General features: G+C 42.4%; 1 protein-coding gene across 3 annotated transcripts in view; it reads left to right on the top strand.

Moving 5' to 3' along the window:
- The window catches only part of fbxl6 (F-box and leucine-rich repeat protein 6), a 52,380-nt gene that overhangs the window by 1,400 nt on the left and 29,676 nt on the right, over positions 1-21,304 (top strand). For 2 of the 3 annotated variants that reach the window (XM_043690915.1, XM_043690916.1), the window contains exons 2-5: positions 593-1,161; positions 1,459-1,617; positions 5,489-5,552; positions 19,714-19,845. In XM_043690915.1, the coding sequence (XP_043546850.1) occupies positions 677-1,161; positions 1,459-1,617; positions 5,489-5,552; positions 19,714-19,845 (840 nt within the window). In that variant the 5' untranslated portion in view covers positions 593-676. Of the gene's footprint in view, positions 1-85; positions 482-592; positions 1,162-1,458; positions 1,618-5,488; positions 5,553-19,713; positions 19,846-21,304 lie in introns of those variants that run through there. The other variant, XM_043690918.1, reaches the window with a different exon arrangement.

The following is a 21,304-nucleotide window of genomic DNA, read 5'->3' as shown; positions in this document are numbered from 1 at the left end:
AACTCTATAATAGCAATGTGTCAATGTCCAGCTACTAACAAATAACAGCACAACAGGCACAGCGAGTCTTTGCTTGCAATTTATATTATTTGGCTGCCTGTTTGTGAAATTTCATATATGTTTGCCTTTAATATTTAAAAAATAGTCTTTCTTTTTCCTGAACATATTCAGTAGCTTGGCATCCGTAGTTAATTAATTGTCCTTTGAGTGAGGAAGTTTTTCTTTGTCTTTCCCAACCAGGGAAAACATCCTCCTTGCATTTAGTATGTTCAACCCTGTTAAAATTTTATATGTTTTAATCAGGTCTCCTCTGATGACTACAGTCCCAATAGAAGCAAACCCTCCTCCCCACCAGCTGTCCCTAGTATGAGCTTCATGAACCTCCATGACTCCCTGTATGGTGAATGTATTCTCTCTTAGGAAGAGCAAAACTGCATACAGTACTCCAGCTGTGGTCTCACTAAGGCCCTGTATAGCTGCAGTAAGATATCCTTCCATCTGAACTCCAGTCCTCAATACCGTTTTTCCTCCATCCATATGTGATATTGTTTTGGTAATTGTGACTGTAGTGATTTTATTTTTCTTGTTCTAGTGACGCTGAGACATTCCTCTTTACCATTGAATAAGGACTTGTGCAGCTGAAGAATTTCATGAGGAGGACTGAGGGGATACCGAGATGGAAGGCTCTTCAACTCCCCACACCTCTAGGCCTACCCCTTCCCGGAAGAGGGAAGGGAGTGTGGAAAGCCAGAGCCGGTCACGTGTCCGAGTGACTTCGAAGCCAGTGAGGAAAGTGCGGCGAACAGCAAAGTGGAACACCAGGGACTATACAATCCATGATACTGACAACGACATGCTCCTGATCATTTCTAATGAAAACGGGATGCAGAAGAGGCCAAGGAAACTAGCAGGGAAGAAAAGCAGCTGCAAGTTAAACACACAACGCAGCTCCCACAAAAACAAGGGGCTCCTGAAAAATGCAGGGTTGAAGGAGGCCAGCTCCGTGGGCTTGGCAGGCCAGCATAAGCAAACTGATTCAGATCTGGAGCCTGAGAAGCCAGAAGCCCTAGACCGATGGGGTCAACAGCTTCCAATTGAAGTCTTGGTTCATATCTTCCATTATATAGTGTCATCGAATGGCGCTGTGCCATTTCTCTGTAGGTGTGTGTGATAAAGAGGATTTCTTTCTTGTTGAAATGTGACCTCCTGCAAACTGCAAAGGTGGTGAGATGGGAGTAGCTGACACTGTATAAAGATTTTTGTTAAATGGTTTCCCCTTTTGTAAAGACTGTGAAGGATTCAGGCTTCCAGATAGAACTGCGAGCCATGGCTAATAAGACCGGATTATGGTTAGATCTGGTCCATATAATTTTGATATAGCTTTCCACTCAACTCAGCTCTTGCATTTGTGTGCTTGTTTGAATTGACCTGTCCAAGCTTTCTCTTGTTTTTAAACAGGATGGCCCGTGTATGTCATCTGTGGTATGGAGCTGCTGCCAACCCCAAACTCTGGCAGAAAGTCACAATCTCCTATTGCTGGGTGGAATCTGGAAAGAAATTGGTGCCGCCAGTTCAGAGAAAAATCCAAAACACCCTCAACTGGCTGAAAGACAACCGGTTTGTATAGGTCTGATTGCTGAAGAAACCATGTTGCTCATGGTGGGTGTGGAGAAACATAGAACATATAAAATAAGTGCAGGAATAGGCCATCTGGCTGTTCAAGCCTGTACTACTATTCAATATGGTCATGGCTGGTTATGCAATTTCAGTATCCTCTTCCTGCTTTTCTCTCCATACCCTCACCCCTTGATCCCTTTAGCTGCAAGTGCCATATCCAGTTTCCTCTTGAGTATATCTAATGAACTGGCCCCAACAGCTTCCTATGGTAGAGAAATCCACAGGTTCACAACTCTCCAAGTGAAGGAATTCTTCCTCATCCCAGTCCTGATTGGCTTACCCCCTATTCTTAGACTGTGATCCCTAGTTCTTGACTTTCCCAACATTGGGAATATTCTTCCTGCATTTAGTCTGTTCAGTGCCATCAGGATGTTATACGTTTGTATAAGATTCCCCTCCCCACCCCTCATTTTTCTAAATTCCAACGAGTACAAGCCCAGTCAATCCAGTCTTTTCTCATTTGGCAGTCGAAATGAGGGAATGGGAGTGTAAGTAGTGGGGCCAATGTGTGGTATCTTATGGGGCCAACTGTTGGAACAGCAAATGATAAAAAAGTTACATTACATATCCCAAGGAAGAAGGAACATGTTAAGGGGAGGATAAGGGAATTGTATCTGATGAGGACAGGCAGAGACAGCATAAAAGAAAAGCATGCAATGTGAATATTAATGGGAAGCCTTTTAAAAACTAGCAGAGGATAACTGAAAAAGCAAATAGTGCAGTAAAATGAAATATGATAGTAAGCTATTTATGATGAAGAAGAAGATTGCAAGAGTGTATTTAGATGTCTAAAAGGTAAGAGAGAGGGAAGAATGGACTTGAGTGTTAGAAAATGAGGCTGGAGAAGTAGTAGTGGGGAACAAAGAAATGGTAGAGGAACGGAATAGGTACTTTGCATCAGTTTTCACAATGGAAGAACCTCAAGAGTCAGGGGCAGAGGTGGGTGGCAATCTGGGCAAGCTGAAAAGTCTGAAGATGGTTAAATCACGCAGACCAGAGATAGCTGAGGAGATTGTGGAGGCATTGTTGGTGATCTTGCAGGAATCACTGCGGTTAGGGAGGGTGCCAGAGAACTGAAAAATGCTAATGTAATAATCCTGTTTAAGAAGAAAGGGAGGCAGAAGAAAGGAAATTATAGGCTCCTTAAGTTGACCGTAGTAACTTGTAAAATTTTAGAGTCCATTATTAAGGATATAAAGTTAAAAATCGCACAACACCGGGTTTTAGTCCAACAGGTTTATTTGGAAGCAGTGACTTTCGGAGTGCTGCTCTTTCATCAGGTGGTTGTGGTTACTCCAGAACCACCTGATGAAGGAGCAGCGCTCCAAAACCTAGTGCTTCCAAATAAACCTGTTGGACTATAATCTGGTGTTGTGTGATTTTTAACTTTGTACAACCCAGTCCAACACCGGCATCTCCAAATGATTATTAAGGACGATATTATTAGATTACTTACAGTATGGAAACAGGCCCTTCAGCCCAACCAGTCCACACTGACCCTCTGAAGAGCAACCCACCCAGACCCATTCCCCTACATTTACTCCTTCACCTAACACTACGGGCAATTTAGCATGGCCAATTCACCTAACCTGCACATCTTTGGACTGTGGGAGGAAACTGGAGCACCCAGAGGAAACCCACGCAGACGCGATAGAATGTGCAAACTCCAAACAGACAGTCACCCAAGGCTGGAATTGAACCCGGGTCTCTGGTGCTGTGAGGCAGCAGTGCTAACCACTGTGCCACCATGCCTTATGGAGTACTTGGAAGTGCATGGTAAAATAGATCTGAGTCAGCGTGGCTTTGTCATGGGGAGGTCATGTTGACAAATCTGTTAGAATTCTTTGAGGAGGGAACAAGCAAGTTAGACAAAGGGAAACTAATTGATGTGATCCATTTAGATTTCCAGAAGGACTTTGACAAGGTGCAGCACAGGAGGCTGTTAGAAAATGAGTCCATGGTGTTAAGGACAAGTTCCTGGCACAGATAGAGGATTTGCTGACTGGCAGAAGATAGAGGAAGGGATAAGGGGATTTTTTCAGTATGGCAGCAAGTGACTAGTGGAGTTCTGCAGGAGTTAGTGTTGGGACCACAGCTGTTTATGTCATTCTTTAATCATCTGGGCGAAGGAACTGAGGCTTTGTTGCTCAGTTTGACACAAAGCTAAGTGGAGGGACAAGTTCGGGTTGAGGAACCGGGGAGGCTGCAGAATGATATGAATAGGCTAGGATACTGGGCATAGATTGAATACAATATTGGAAAATGTGAGGTTATGCACTTTGGTAGAAAGAATAAAGGTGTAGATAATTTCTAAATGGGGAAAGACCTCGGAAATTTGAAGAACAAAGGGACTTGAGATTCCTTGTTCTGGATTTTCTTCAAGTTAACATGTAGGTTCAATTGGGAGTTAGCATTCATTCCAAGAGGGCTAGAATATAAGAGTAGAGATATATGCTGAGGGTGTGCAAGGCTCTGGTCAGACTGCATTTGGAATATTGTGAGCTGTTTTGGGCCCAGCTTCTAAGAAAGAATGTGCTGGCATTGGAGGGAGAGCAGAGGAGGCTCATAAAAATCGTCTTGGGGATGAAGGGCTTGACATATGAGTAGCAATTGAGGACTCTGTGTCTGGACTTGATGGAGTTCAGAAGGATGAGTAGGGATCTGATTTAAACTTACAGAATAGTGAGAGCCCTGGATGGAGTGGCCATTGAGAAGATGTTTCCACTAGTAGGAGAGATTAGGACTTGAGGGCACAGCTCAGTAATGAAGGGACGACTGTTTAGAACTGAGATGATGACGAATTTATTCAGCCAGAGGGTGATGAATCTGTGGAACTCATTGCTGAAAGGGCTGTGGAGGCCAAGTCATTGAGTGTATTTAAGACAGAGAGCGTAAGGTGATCAAGGGTTATGTGGAGAAAGGAGAATGGATTTGGGAAGCATCAGCTACGATTGAATGGTGGAGCTGACTCGATTGGTGGAATTGCCTAATTCTGTTCCAATACCAGATGGTCTTATGGTTTTACAATTAATATTGTAAAACGACCTGAGGAACTTCATGGTAGCATTACCAAACAAAACTTGACACCAAGCCACATTAAGAGATGTTGGGGCAGCTGATGGATTTTTGGTATTGAAGAACATTTTAAAGGTGGCTCGGTTTAGAAACAGTCTTCGAGTTTAAAATCCAGATAGTTAACAATGTGGCCATTGGTGAAACGAAGGAAGTGAGGGAGAGGAAACCACAGTTGGAAGATCTCTACTGTCTTAGTGTTATGTAGTGGTGAGATAATGAGTGAAACCACAGAAGGATTTGAATTTAGGGCTCTGACATTTGAGATTTTGCAAGATTGAGAACTACTGTATGTCATTGTATGGGTGATGGTTCAATTGGACTTGGTTTGGGGTAGGATATGGTATCACGGTTGTGGGTGAAGTTACTTTCAAGGAACTGTGGTCTAAGCCTCTCTTCCCTTCCATGAAAACCATCTTGTCTTGTTTAAGCATTTGGACTGCACTCTGTTGTCCCGGCCCTGTTTTCTTTTCTCTCAGTAATTCCCCTGAACCTCTCGGCCCCCCATTTAAGGGTTATAGCTGGTGTGAAGTGAAAAGACAATTATTCCCGGTAGCAAAGAAAGAACTGCTTAAATTATTTTCAGGTTGAGATTTGCATGCATTTATTCTTAGACTTCAGGGAAAGTGAATCATTTCTGTTGAACTAAGTTGCTGGCTTTCAAAATGAAGGAGTCAGTCTCCGTGGTAAGTTGTACTGTTATAGCTGATTTTATCTGCATTTGTTTTTAAACATACAGGTTTTCACAGCTTCGGGAATTTTCTCTCTGCAACTGGAATAATCTAGTGAGTTACACCATGAAGGTAAGACTGAAAATAGAGTGCCTGTGTACAGCTGGTTAACAACACTCACTTCATAAGTCATGTAAAGTCATTTGTAGAAATATCCACCAATCTTGCTTATATTTAAGTGATTAATCTGTCAATAGTTCTCAATTCACTGGGACCAATGTCGAATTTTGTTTTCCATTTAGTATTTTGTATCTTGCTTAGGTTAGTTCTGCTTTATACTTTGCATACAAAGGGAATGATAGGTTAATAGTAATCAACTTAGCTGACAAAATGTATTTAAAGAAGGCAAAGACACAGACTGCTTACTTCTAAGTGGGGGTTGCTAATCAGAGTTTAGGTTAATCAGGATGCTGGTGTTGGTAGTGGTGTCGTCCCATTTCCCTATATCAGTTGAAGCAAACACTTAGAGACACAGTATGGCTTTAGCTCCATCATCTTTATTCTGGGCCCTGGAGGGAGAGGGAACAATTGTCCATGTGCACAGAGACATCAGTTCACAGTCTTCTCTGGAATAGCAGTTTCTTAATGAATTATATAGTCACTCTCAGCAGCATTCAAAAAAGGCAACATCTATATTCATTGGGTGACTGTTAGAATTAGCGAGCATCAACAGTAACGATTAAGCCATCTGGCATTATACAATGGATGTTCCTAACCTTGTTAACTGACATTACATAATGGGTCCAAAAGAGAAAACGCTGGAAAATCTCAGAAGGTCTGGCAGCATCTGTAAGGAGAGAAAAGAGCTGACGTTTCAAGTCTAACTGACCCTTTGTCAAAGGGTGCTTTTCACTTTGTTAACCCACTACCCTTGCCTCCAGCACCTCATTGTTTACTGCACGTTCTTATCTGGCAAAGTCATGCTAGCTGAACCTTTGTTACACAACCCAAAACTGAACTCCTTCCCTACCTGCTCATACCTTATACACTTTCTCATTCCCTCCTTTTATCATTTCATGATAACCACCTAGATGGCACTACCAGCTTTCATAAGACATTGACAGCCAGTGTTTAAGCAAGTTATTGACACAGCATACAATCCGTATAACAACAAAATTACCAATCTGTGCAGTAAATAGAATTTCTAGGATCCTCCCATGTGGAAAAGATTCACTAGTAAAGTTCTTAAATTCATAGTCCTTAATGACCACTTCATCCCCTCCAACTTGAGTGGAAATGAGCCAGTTATCCAAGATCGCCTTCAGTAAAGTCCAACCTGAAAACAAAATCCAGTCTGTCCTTCTGCACCATTCCGTGGAGAAATCTGATTTCTTAGAAAAGGGCAGTCAAATACTTAACAAAACTGACAAGACTTCCATCCTTCCGGAGATGCTTCAGATGGAGGATACCAGCACATCTGAGTGCAACAGGCTAGGTGAACCCTGCATTCTTTGCTGCTTCAGCTCCCGCTCTGCTGTTAAATGTAACAAAACCAACAGGCTGTTGTGATTTTAGCTTGATCAGTGAACCTTCATATCCCTTAAATGATCGAAAGACAAGGTAAAGCTCATGTGGTTTAAGGTCTATAGGAAGGCCATTGACAAAAGGTATATAGACTTCCTCTTCACTGTTGTTAGCTTCTTCACTTTTCGTGCTCATGACTGGGAAGCTGATTGAATCTGGGGCATCAGGTTGTGGAGGAGTTGGTGGTGGTCCAATGGCATGTTTTACCTATGAATGGAGAAATTAGAGAAAAGATGTTAGCTGCTGAAAGTATCTTTGTATTTCCCCTCTCATTCCCTCTTACAAAGGTGATTATCAGTATGAAGACAGTCACACATTAAACGACACTAAATTGTGTCTGCCTATATCAACATTCTCAGTTAACTTGAAGTCTGTTACTCTGTTCACTATTTATGACATTATCAAGTTTTATGCAATCCATAAATATCTAAATTGTACTGCCTAAACAATTCAGTCAATTATGAACAACAGTCAATGATCCTAAAATCAAATCCCTCAGGGGACCCCATTGAGGGTATTCAAAAATTTTCCTTTAACAAATTAATACTTGGTTAATGAGAAAGACGTCACAAAAAGTATTTCAAAAATCTGGAACAGCAAGAAAACAACAAAAAGTTTGATGTGCTTTTACAATTGAAGAGGCAGTTTCAGTTCAGATTTAAATCTCAAATAGTCGTGGGAAACAAATGTAGAATATTTTAAAACATGTTCTCCAAATGAAACTGCCAAAATGAAACAGTTGGAATTACAGTGGCAAATTTGGTAGAGATCAACATTCTTTGAGTTTGCAATATGAAGGGGGCCAATGAAGTCTTAATAATAATTAGCAGAGCTGAAACAGTTTCAAGTTCTAATATTCTCTAAAACCTTAACAAAACATCAAACTCAAAATGCACTCTTCTTTTAGTGAGCACCCTGCGTTTAAAAATACAGCAGCTAAGATATTTTAATACAATACTCTCATCTGGCTAAAGCATGACCATTAATCCAACTTTTTATTTTAAACAGGTATTGTAGAATTTCAACCAAGTCAGGGGTTCAAGGCTCTCAGTTTGTTTTAAGGGTGAGATTCTCAACGATAACTTTGCGTCAGTGTTTACTGAGGAGAGGGACATGATGAATGTTGGGATTAGAGACAGAAGTTTGTTTACTCTGGATCACAATGACATAAGCAGGGCAGATGTGTTAGGTAGGTTGAAGGATATTAAGGTGGACAAATCCCTAGGACCAGATGGGATCTGTCCCAGGTTGCTGGGGGAGGCGAGAGAGGAAATAGCTGAGGCCCTGACAGATAACTTTGTAGCATCCTTACACACAGGTGAGGTGCTGGAGGATTGGGGGGTTGGTCATGTTGTTTTCCCCGTACAAGAAGAGTCGTAGGGATATTCCAGGTAAGTACAGACCAGTGAGCCTGACGTCAGTGGTGGGAAGTTCCTGGCAAAGGTACTGAGGGATAAAATGTATTTATATTTGGAAAGGAATGGGCTTATCAGTGATAGTCAACATGATTTTGTGCAGGGGAGATTGTAATAGAGTTGTAACTTAATAGAGTTGTTTGAAGAAGTGACCAAGGTGATAGATGAAGGAAGGGCTATTGATGCCATATACATGTACTTTAGTAAGGCGTTTGATAAGGTTCCCCGTGGTAAACTAATGGAGAAAGTGAAGTCACATGGTGTGCAGAGTGTTCTAGCTAGGTGGACAAAGAACTGGTTGAGCAATAGGAGACAGTAGTAGTTGAAGGGAGTTTCTCAAAATGGAGAAAGGTGACCAGTAGTGTTCCATAGGGATCAGTGCTGGGGCCACTGTTGTTTTGAGAAGATTTGTAGCTCAGGTTGAGGTTCTGGATGTATGTTTGCTCACTGACCTGGAAAGTTCATTTACAGACGTTTCGTCTGTAATACTAGGTAACATCTTCAGTGAGCCTTCGGACGAAAAGTTCCTGTTGGAATGCCATGCTTCTAGGAATTCTTGAGTGTCTCTGTTTGGCTTGTCCTAGAATGAATGTGTTGTCCAAGTCAAAGTGGTGTCCTTCCTTATCTGTATGTAAGGATATAAGTGAGACAGGGTCTCACGGTGGGCGGCACGGTGGCACAGTGGTTAGCACTGCTGCCTCACAGCGCTAGAGACCTGGGTTCAATTCCCGCCTCAGGCGACTGACTGTGTGGAGTTTGCACGTTCTCCACGTGTCTGCGTGTGTTTCCTCCGGGTGCTCCGGTTTCCTCCCACAGTCCAAAGATGTGCAGGTCAGGTGAATTGGCCATGCTAAATTGCCCGTAGTGTTAGGTAAGGGGTAAATATAGGGGTCTGTGTGGGTTACGCTTCGGCGGGTCAGTGTGGACTTGTTGGGCCGAAGGGCCCCTGTTTCCACACTAATGTAATCTAATCTAAAATCCAATCTAGAGTCATGTCATATTTTGGCTAGTTGGTGTTCATGTATCCTGGTAGCTAGTTTTCTGCCTATTTGTCCAATGTAGTGTTTGTTACAGTTCTTGCACGGTGGCTAGGATTTCTGGATAGTCTTTTCTGCTAGCCTAGCCACTCTTGCCTCCATCAAAGACATCTTGGAAATGACTGCCAGACTACTCCGACCCCTTGGCATCATGGTACCCACAAACTCACCAATACACTAAAACAGCTGCTAATGAACTTGAAAGACCCTATACAGATAACAAGCAAAACTAATGTCATTTACAAAATACCATACAAGGACTGTAACAAGGACGACATTGGACAAACAGGCAGAAAACTAGCCACCAGGATACATGAACGTCAACTAGTCAAAAAATGACATGACCCACTCTCACTAGTATTCTTACGTACAGATAAGGAAGGACACCACTTTGACTAGGACAACACATCCATCCTAGGACAAGCTAAACAGAGACATGCACGAGAATTCCTAGAAGCATGGCATTCCAATCGGAACTCTATCAACAAACACATTGATTTGGACCCCATTTACCACCCCCTGAGAAGAAGAACAGGAAACAACATCTCCATAGGAAATGACATCACCAACCCAAAGAAACCCAAACATAAATAGAAAGCAGGAAACATCAGCAGTGCTTCTTCCAGAGGCTCACTGAAGATGTTACCAAGTATGGTGTCTGAAAATGAACCTTCCAGCTCAGCAAGCAAACCTACATCCAGTTGTTTGTGATTGGAAGATGATCTGGAAGAGGGCATTGGTGGTCTGATTAGTAAGTTTGCAGATTACACGAAGATTGACGTAGCAGAAAGCATAGGGGATTGTCAAAGAATACATGAGAGTATAGATAGACTGGAGAGTTGGGCAGAGAAGTATCAGATGGAGTTCAATCCAGGCAAATGTGAGGAAATACATTTTGGAAAGTCTACTTCTGGAGCAAACTATACTGTAAATGGAAGAGCCTGGGAAACAGTTGGATCAGCAGAGAGACCTGGGAGTTCAGGTCCATTGAACCCTGACGGTGGCTGCACAGGTGGATAGAGTATTCAAGAACATATGGTATGCTTGCCTTCATCAGAAGGGGTATTGGGTGTAAGAGCTGGCAGACCATGTTAACATTGTACAAGACTGGTTTGGCTGCATTTAGAATACTGTGTACAGTTCTAGTCGCCCCATTACCAAAAGGATGTGGGCGCTTTGGAAAGGGTGCAGAGAAGGTTTACAAGGATGTTGCCTGGTATGAAGAGAGGTTGAGTAGGTTAGGATTGTTTTCATTAGAAAAAAGGAGGTTCGGGGGGACCTGCCTGAGGTCTACAAAATCATGAAAGGTATAGACAGGATGGATAAAGGTAAGCTTTTTCCCAGGGTGAGGGATTCAATAACCAGAGCTCACGCATTCAAGGTGAGAGGTGATAAGTTTAAGGGGGATACACGCAGCAAGTACTTTACACAGGATGGTAGGTGCCTGGAGCGCGATGCTAGCAGAGGTAGTAGAGGCAGGCATGGTAGATTCATTTAAGGTGCATGAGTATGAGGACAGATGCATGAGCGGGTGGGGAGCAGAGGGATACAGATGCTTAGGAATTGTGCGATAGGTTTTGACAGTGGATTCAGATCAGCTCAGGCTTGGAAGGCTGAACAGCCTGGCCTGTTCCTGAGCTGTAAATTTTCTTTGTTACAAGTTTGATCATTTTAAAAAGGATATAATGTTATATAATTTCAATGTAAAAACAAAGTCTGCCCCATTGCATAGCCCAGAAAACATATTCATTGAGATCCTAATTCAAACAAAGAAAACAGATACTTAAAAGGATTTTCTGAACCAGGATTTTAACAAACCAAAATAGCATGGCACAATTTAGATTTAAACTTCCTGTTTTTGCCCCAAGTATTAGAACAACCTTTAACTTCAGCATTTCTCGTTTTTTTGTTTTGAAGAGCCTCTAGTCAAACAACATCTTCTCACTTTAATACGGGGGAAAAATGCGCACATTTGAGAACCCCCCACTCCACCCAGTTCACCCGGTGATGATCCATGAAATGACAAACGAGCGAAAAAGATGGAGCAGGGGCCCCCAAATGATCCACACCAGAGTCTGACAAAAATGAGTCTCGTCCACAGACTCCCAATCAACCACCACAGCACAGGAAAAAGAAAACACAAGCATTGGTCCAAGATTCCCAAAGCTCCGCGAACCCCACAGCACCTGGCACGGCACACAAAAAGATCACTGTAACCTCCTCACCTTGGTGCAAACTGGACTAAAGAATGCCACCCCAGTACCAGACAAGGCCGCGAAGGAAAGAAAGACCAGCCATACCCTCGTGATGAAAGAAACCTTGCAGCATAACACACGATGCTGCAGTCCAAGCCACACTCTTGCCCCCCAGAACAAAGACATGTAGAGGTTCAAATTTTGCCACTAGGGGCTTTAACCTCTTTCTCACAGGGACTCGAACTCTGTATGTCAGAGAACTCTAATCCCAATTAAACCCTAGGGGACCCTAACCCTAATCAAACATAATTGACCCTAACCCTAATCAAACATAATTGACCCGAACCTCAATTAAACCAAGGGCATTTGCACGCCAGTCAAAGCCCAGGGCATTTGCACGCCAGTCAAAGCCCAGGGCATTTGCACGCCAGTCAAAGCCCAATCAAAGCCCAGGGGACTTGAACCCCTGTTTGTCAGCGTGTTTACGAAACTGTTTCTCAACTGAACTGATTACCGTTCGAGGAGTCCTTAGAATAGAAAGCGATTAAACAAGGGGACAGTTTCTGACACACAGGAATATCAAGACAGACCAAGGTTTAAAATCTTACCTTGTGGGCCTGTACGTCTTGAGGTAGCGATGTTCCGGATGATCGCTGACGCCGGCTGATCGTAACTATTTGTTTGGACTCCTAGCTGGCTTGCCATATTATCGTCCAGTTTCCCTATCCGCGTATAAGTCGATGCAAACACTGAGACACAGTATGGCTTTACCTGCTTCATCTTTATTCCGGGCCCTGGAGGGAGAGAGTATGATCACCCATGTGCACAGAGACACGAGTTTTTGGTCTTCTCTCAAACAGCAGATTCTTAAGGAATTATATAGTCGCTTACAGGGAGCAACATCTAAATAAGGCTCAATCTATATTGATTGGGTGACCGTTACATTCAACAAGCATCAACAGTAAAGATTAAGCCACTTGGTATTACATAGTGAATGTTCCTAACCTTGTAAACTGGCATTACATAATGGATGCTTTTCACCTTGTCAACCCACTACCCTTGCCTCCAGCACTCTGTTTACTGCAAGTTCTTATCTGGTCAAAGTCATGCTAGCTGAGCTGTTGTTACACAATCCAAAGCTTATACCTTATACTTCCTCAGTGGACCATTGATTAAGATATAATTCTACTGTTGTAGTTAAACTGCAGAAGGAGCTTTACCGTTTCATGATACCTGAGCATACTTCATAAGGAGAGAAATGAGCTTTATCCTGCAATTTAAAAAGTGATATTGGTGATTTAAAGAGATTTTTATGTCGTACAGTTGATCTGATTTGTCACCTAATGTTGAGATAGGATGAAAATTGATGGAATATTTGTGCTGGAACTGAGTCTAATTCCTGTAATATCACATATAATATCACCCCATCCCGTATGACATAGAAGCAGTGTTCCTGGTCTTGCTGCTGTCCCAGTATTTTTACAATATTACTGAAGGGAGAGATATGTTGCTGAAGCTTTTTGTCTTGAACTTGTCAGGACAATTGCAAAATATCAAATTTCAAACTATCACAACAATTTATATCACAGGAGGACAGGGTACTGATTGGCTTTTATTTTGGCTTAAACAGAACAGGCTTCTTACCTTGAAGAATGCCATGGGCAACTATAGCTCCCTAGAATACCTGAATTTCAAATCTGTGTAAGACATTTGAGAAAAAATTCCTTTTATTTGCAGAGAATGAGTGTATGGATTTGATTATATGTTGCTCTCAATAAGCGTAAATGAAACGTGACTTCCAGTGATTATGTTGGTTATTAATGTAGCTGTTACAGAACTCAGTTCTTCAATGAATGTTGCTCAAATGTAGAATTACATTTTAAGTGTAGAGATTTTCTTCTGAATTTTATATGCATAGCTGTCTGCTTATAGTCTGATATCTGCCTTTTACAAACTACTGAGGGAACATACTGTTTGATTCGACCAGCCAATCACTGGGCCGTACAGTGTATGTACGCCCTTTGTACTGGCACTAAAATTTGTAAACTATATTACTCAATGAAGTGATATGCAGAATGGCTTTTTGGATTAACAGCGGCATCCTGTTGGAGGGAATTACCACTTAGACAGCAGTGGCTATATTTTGCTTAATAATAATCTGGTTAATAAAGATGTCCAAGGGGAGCATTCAGTCAAAAACTAGGACATAAAGTGGTGAAATATAGCAGGCCAGAAGATTGGGGATTCTTTGGGAACCAGCAGCATATGATTAAAAAGGTAATAAAGAGGGACAGAAATCGATTATGAAAGTAAATTGGCAGGAAATAATGAAAACAAATAGCAAGAGCTTCTGCAGGTGTACAAAAACAATCTAAAGCCTATTTAACCTACACTATTCCATTATCATCCATATGCCTATCCAATGACTATTTAAATGCCCTTAAAGTTGTTGAATTTACTACTGTTGCAGGCAGGGCGTTCCATGTCCCTACCACGCTCTGAGGAAAGAAACTAACTCTGACATCTGTACTATATCTATTACCCTGCAATTTAAAGTCATGTCCCCTCGTGTTAGCCATCACCATCCGAGGAAAAAGGCTCTCCCTGACCACCCTATCTAACCCTCTGATCATATGTCTCAATTAAGTCACCTGTCAACCTTCTCTCTAATGAAAACAGCGTCAAGTCCCCAGCCTTTCCTCATAAGACCATCCCTCCATAACAGGCAACATCTGAGTAAATCTCCTCTGAACCCCTTCCAAAGCTTCCACATATTTCCTATAATGTGGTGACCAGAATTGTACGCGATACTCCAAGTGTGGCCACACCAGAGTTTTGTACAGCTGCAACATAATCTCATGGCTCTGAAACTCAGTCCCTCTACCAATAAAAGCTAACACCCCGTATACCTTAGTAACCCTATCAACCTGGGTGGCAACTTTCAGGGATCTATGTACATTGACACAGAGATCTCTCTGCTCACCTACACTACCAAGAATCTTCCATTAGCCAAGTACTCTTTATTCCTGTTGCTCCTTCCAAAGTGAATGACCTCTCACTTTTCCACATTAAACTTCATTTACCACCTCTCAGCCCAACTCTGCAGCTTATCTGTGTCCCTCTGTAACCAGCAACATCCTTCAGCACTGTTCACAACTCCACTGACTTGAGTGTCATTTGCAAATTTTCTAACCCTTCCTTCTATGTCCTCATCCAGTTCATTTATAAAAATGACAAACAGCAATGGACCCAAAACCGATCCTTGTGGTACACCACTAGTAACTGAAGTCCAGGATGAACATTTCCCATCATCCACCACCCTGTCTTCTTTCAGCGAGCAAATTTCTGATCCAAACCGTTAAATCACCCTCCATCCAATGCAATGTATTTTGTGCAATAGCCTACTGTGGCAACCTTATCAAATGTCATACAAAAATCCATATACACCACATCAACCACTTTACCCTCATCCACCTGTTTGGGGAGGTGACCAAAGAACTCTAAGGTTTGTGAGGCACGACCTACCCTTCACGAAATCGTGTTGACTATCCCTAATCAACTTAATCCTTTCTAGATGATTACAAATCCTATCTCTGATAACCTTTTACCCACAACTGAAATAAAGCTCAATGGCCTATAATTACCATGTTTGTCTCTACTCCCCTTCTTGAACAAAGGGACAACATTTGCTATTCTCCAATTTTCTGTCACTGTGCAGCTTTTTACAATATATATTAATGATATAGAAGATGGTATTAGCAATAACATTAGCAAATTTGCTGATGATAATAAGCTGGGTGGCAGGGTGAAATGTGAGGAGGATGTTAGGAGATTACAGGGTGACCTGGACAAGTTAGGCGAGTGGTCAGATGCATGGCAGATGCAGTTTAATGTGGATAAATGTATGGTTATCCACTTTGGTGGCAAGAACAGGAAGGCAGATTACTACCTAAATGGAATCAATTTAGGTAAAGGGGCTGTACAGAGAGATCTGGGAGTTCTTGTACACCAGTCAATGAAGGTAAGCATGCAATTTGAGGAAAGACATTCTGGCTATTGAGGGAGTGCAGCATAGGTTCATGAGGTCAATTCCTGGAATGGTGGGATTACCTTACACTGAAAGACTGGAGTGTCTGGGCTTGTATACCCTTGAGTTTAGAAGACTGAGAGGGGATCTGATTGAGACATACAAGATTATGAAAGGATTGGACACTCTGGAGGCAGGAAACATGTTTCCGCTGATGGGCGAGTGCATCAAGGGTTATGGAGATAAAGCAGGAACAGGATACTGATTAAGGATGATCAGCCATGATCATATTGAATGGTGGTGCAGGCTCGAAGGGCAGAATGGACTACTCCTGCACCTATTGTCTATTCGTGTAGATAATGATGATGGAAAGATCAAAGCCAAAGGCTGTGTAATCTCCTCCCTGGCTTCCCAGAACATCCTAGGATAAATCCCATCTGGCCAATTTATTTTCATACTTTTTAGAATTGCTAACCCCACTTCCTTGTAAACCTCAACCCCATCTAGTCTAGTAGCCTATATCTCAGTATTCTCCTCTTCAACATTGTCTTTTTCCAGTGTGAATACTGATGAAAAATATTCATCTAGCGCTTACCCTATCTCCTCTAACTCCATGCACCACTTCCCACTACTGTCCTTGATTGGCCCTAATCTTTCTCTAGTCATTTTTTATTCCTGATATACCTATGGAAAGCTTTAGGACTTTCCTTGATTCTATCTGCCAATGACTTCTCATGTCCCCTGGCGCTTCTTAGCTCTCTCATTAAGTCTTTCCCAGCTAACTTGTAACTCTCAAGCATCCTAACTGAACCTTCACGTCTCATACTATCGTAAGCCTCCTCCTTCCTCTTGGTAAGAGATTCAACTTCTTTAGTAAACCATGGCTCCCTTGCTCGACCACTTCCTCCCTGCCTGAGAGGTACATACTTATCAAGGACATGCAGCAACTGTTCCTTGAATAAGCTCCACATTTCAATTGTGTCCATCCCCTGCAGTTTCTATCCCCATCCTATGCATCGTAAATCTTGCCTAATCGTATCATCATTGCCTTTCGCCCAACTATAACGCTTTTCCAGCAGTGTATACCTATCCCTTTCCATCGCGAAAGTAAACATAACCGGAATTGTGGTCACGATTGCCAAAGTGCTCGCCTACCTCCAAACCTGGCTGGGTTCATTACCCAGTACCAAATCCAATGTGGCCTCACGCCTTGTTGGTCTGTCCTGCACACATTGGACAAAACCTGACCCATCTAAAGTACTCGAACAGTAGTGTTTCTGGTCAATATTTGGAAAGTTATAGTCCCCCCCATAACAATTACCCTGTCACTCTCGCTCCTATCCAGAATGGTCTTTGCTATCCTTTCCTCTACATCTCTGGAACTATTTGGAGGCCTATAGAAAATTCCCAACAGGGTGACATCTCCTTACCTGTTTCTAACCTTATCCCATACTATCTCAGTAGACAAGACCTCGAATGTCCTTTCTGACACCGTAATACTGTCCTTGACTAATAATGTCACACCACTCCCTCTTTTATCATCTTCTCTGTTCATATTGAAACATCTAAATCCTGGAACCTGCAATAACCATTCCTGTCCCTGCTCCACAGCATCAAAATCCCAGGTAACAACCCATGCTGCAAGTTCACCCACCTTATTCCGGATGCTCCTGGCATTAAAGTAGACACACTTGAAACCACCTTCATGCTTGCCGGTGCACTCTTGTGACTTTGAAACCTTATTTCTGACCTTGCTACTTTCAACCTCCTGGACACTGAAACAACAATTTAGGTTCTCATCCCCTGCTCAATTAGTTTAAACTTGCCTGAAGAGCATTAGCAAATTTCTCCCCCGCAAGATATTAGTACCTCTCTGGTTCAGGTATAGACCATCCTATTTGTAGAGGTCCCATCTACATCAGAATGAGCCTGAAACCATCCCTGTAGCCATGTGTTCAACTGCACTCTCCCTAATCCTCTCCTCGCTAGCACATGGCACAGGTAACAAACCAGAGATGATAACTGTTTGTTCTAGCTCTAAGCTTCCACTCCCAGCTCCCTGAATTTCTGCCTTAAATCCCCATCCCTTTTCCTACCTATGTCATTGGTGCCTATGTGGACCACGACTTGGGGCTGCTTCCCCTCCCCCTCACGGATCCTGAAAGCATAATCCGAGACATTACGAACCCTGGGCAGCCACGCACCAACCATGGGTGTCTCTCTCTCTCTCTTGTTCCCACAGAACTGTTAATCTGTTCCCCCTAACTATGGAGTCTCCAATGGCTAATGCTCTTCTCTTCTCCCCCCCCCCTTTTCCCTTTTGGGCAACAAGGACAAACTCTGTGCCAGAGACCTGTATACCCCATCGCTTTCCCTTGGGAAGTCTTCACCCCTCCACCCCCCTCCCCCCCAGTATCCAAAGATATGCTTGTGATTGAGGGGAACAGCCACAGGGGATTGCTGCACTGTCTGCTAGTTCCCTTTCCGTCCTCTGACTATAGCCCATCTACCTTTTTCCTGTACCTGAAGTGTGACTTCCTGTAACTCCTCTCAATAACCCCCTCCACTTTCCAAATGATCCGAAGTTCATCCAGCTCCAGCTCCCTAACATAGTTTTTGAGAAGCTTGAGTTGGATGCATTGCCTGCAGATGAAGTCAGCAGGGACATTCTTGGTGACCCTTACATCCCACATTCTGCAGAAGGTACATTCAACTGCCCTAACTTCCATCCCCACTATTTTAAATTCCCAAAGAGACTATTGAAAAATAAAGAATAAAAAAAAACTAGTTACCTTACCAATCTGACGGACAGAACTCTTTTCTTTGGTTAGAGGAGGAGGAGGATGGGTGGGAAACACTATCTAGGTAGTGTTTCAGGTAATGCGAACACCCAGACGTATTACTTCACTTATTCAGCAGTCCCATGTCTGCTCCTGCTCAGTATGTGCTCCACCTTTCATGAGGTAAGCTTTTAAAGCAGTCATTTACCTTTCCAGCAGCCCTCTGGTCGTTGCTCCCAGGGGTAAATGATACTGCTTCATTAATTCCCTAGTCCCACCTTGCAACGATCCTATAGTGAATTTCCATATATTTGAAATACTTAGTTTGTATTGGTTTTCATTGTAGAGGGCACTATAAACAAAACAGATAATCAGGAAGCTATTAGGAGAAAAGATTTTGTAATAGTCTTTATCATGAGCATCAAGTTATTTGGCAAACTAATGGGACTAAAGGTGGACAAGGCTCTAGGACCTGATGACCTGCATTTAAGGCTTTTAACAGAAGTGGCTGCAGAGATAGAGGAGATATTGATCAAAATACTGCAGACCTTCCAGTAATCCAAGAGGGTTCCAGCAGATTTGAAAACTGCTACTGTGAACCTCTGTTCCAGAAGGCTGGAGGAATAAACAGGAAACTATAGGCCAGTTAGTCTCTTATCTGTCATTAGGAAATAGCTAAGGTCAATTATTAAGGAAGAAATTGATCCTTAAGAAAGCTTAACACAATCAAAGTTGAAAAGTGTGGCACTGGAAAAGCACAACGAGTCAGGCAGCATCTGAGGAGCAGGAGAGTTGATCTTTCTGTCATAAGCTTTTCATCAGGATTCCTGTTACGGAGGTTAGATCACTGAAAATATTTAAAGATGAGATTTTTGTGGTAATGGGAGCTGGGGGATATGAGGAGTTGAAGCCTAGAGCAGATCCGCCATTATCTTTTTGAATAATGTAGCAGAATTGTGGGGTTGAATGGCCTTCTCCTGCTCCTATTTCTGATGTTATTATGTGATGCTAATTACAGTAAAGGCTGCACTTGCAACTGTTTCTTTATCAATGGCAACACCTTGGCCAATTGGAATCTAAATGCCAACCAATCACTCAATCATCCTTGCCTTCTGTAAGATAAATTGTTGTGATGTTTTGTCCTGATGAGTCCAAGATGAAAAGCTTTGGCAACATGTTTCTCTTGATTATTCAAGTTCTGTAGTATTAAATGACCATTTTTCAAAACAGCAATGTTGTTTTGTTTTCTTTCCAGACCATTACTGAATCCTGTCCACACTTAATATCGTTGCGGCTGACCAACTGCACTGGTGTCACATCTGATGTCTTTGAGGCATTGGCCACCCATTGCCAGAAGCTGGAAAATTTAAACCTGCAGCATTCAGTGGTAAGTGAGCTACTTGTGAATTGTGGGCTTACACTCCAGTTAATGTGCACAATTGCACCAGTTTAACTAAGAGTTTAGTCAGCCTATCTCGTGTAGGCTAATAATAATTCATTATAACTTTCATTTTTTTTAAACAAAACTTGATCTAAAAAAAATCCCTTTTCACTATGGTCAACCTTATTTCAATGACTATTTCCTGGTTTTTCACATTGGGGAAAAACTTTGTTTTTTTAAAAAATCCTGAGTTTATGTCTATTGCTACTGATTCACTAACCCCTGCAGTCTTATCCCTTAATATAATTTCTAGGAGTTTTGCACTAGTGTGAATCTAATCAGTCTGTAGTTAACCTTTGTAATTTTAGGATTATAGGTATCAATGTTTGAAATAGATGCAATAGCTCATTTAGCCCCTTAAGACCATTCAATAAATGGCTAATCTAATTGAGATTCTGGCCTTCAAATTTGTACTTCCCTCTCCATTAACCCTTGAGCTCCTGTAGATGTGAATTCTGTGTAACTTGTGCTGACCTGGAGTTTATTGAATGGTTGGAGATTTTAATTGGGTAGAAGGCAAATGTTCAATTTCTAGATAGTGGATTAAGTTCTATTAAGAACTATTAAGTTCTCGGAACCTTTTCTGGTCGGTTGGGTTAGCAATACTTATTAACACTCAGCCATTGCAATAATAATCATGGGCACAATCTTATTGGCTAAGAGTGTGGAAACCGCTGAGTTCGCAAACTGACATATAGCTGAGGGTGGGTTACTGCTTCCTGCTAACGTCAGTGAGTAGAAATTTCACTAACTTGGCTCCTTAATAAACAGGCTGTTACTTTATGAAAGCATTTCCAGTGTTAGGAGTGAAATCATTCTATTTTGATCAGCCCATGAGAAATCTCAATCATATGGCGGCACAGTGGTTAGCACTGCTGCCTCACAGCGCCAGAGTCCCGGGTTCAATTCCCGCCTCAGGCAACTGACTGTGTGGAGTTTGCACATTCTCCCCGTGACTGCGTGGGTTTCCTCCCACACTCCCAAAATGTGCAGGTTAGGTGAATTGGCCATGCTGAATTGCCCGTAGTCCCGCCTCAGGCAACTGACTGTGTGGAGTTTGCACATTCTCCCCGTGTCTGCGTGGGTTTCCTCCCACACTCCAAAAATGTGCAGGTTAGGTGAATTGGCCATGCTGAATTGCCCGTAGTATTAGGTGACGGGGTAAATGTAGGGGAATGGGTCTGGGTGGGTTGCATTTCAGCGAGTCGGTGTGGACTTGTTGGGCCGAAGGGCCTGTTTCCTCACTGTAAGTAATCTAAAAAAAAGATGCAATTTAACTTGTTAAATGCTTGCATGATTAGGGCTGCCAATAAGCTGGCCCGAATGAGACAGCCAGATTGGTTAATGCTAATAAATCTGACTGGAGCAGGCAAATGTTGCTCAACCGAAAAAGGGGTTCTAGTCA

The sequence above is a fragment of the Chiloscyllium plagiosum genome, chromosome 5, assembly GCF_004010195.1.
Source record: "Chiloscyllium plagiosum isolate BGI_BamShark_2017 chromosome 5, ASM401019v2, whole genome shotgun sequence".
Classification (NCBI taxonomy): domain Eukaryota; kingdom Metazoa; phylum Chordata; class Chondrichthyes; order Orectolobiformes; family Hemiscylliidae; genus Chiloscyllium; species Chiloscyllium plagiosum.
The sequence above is the reverse complement of the archived record's forward strand: the minus strand, read 5'-3'. Positions and strand labels throughout refer to the sequence as shown.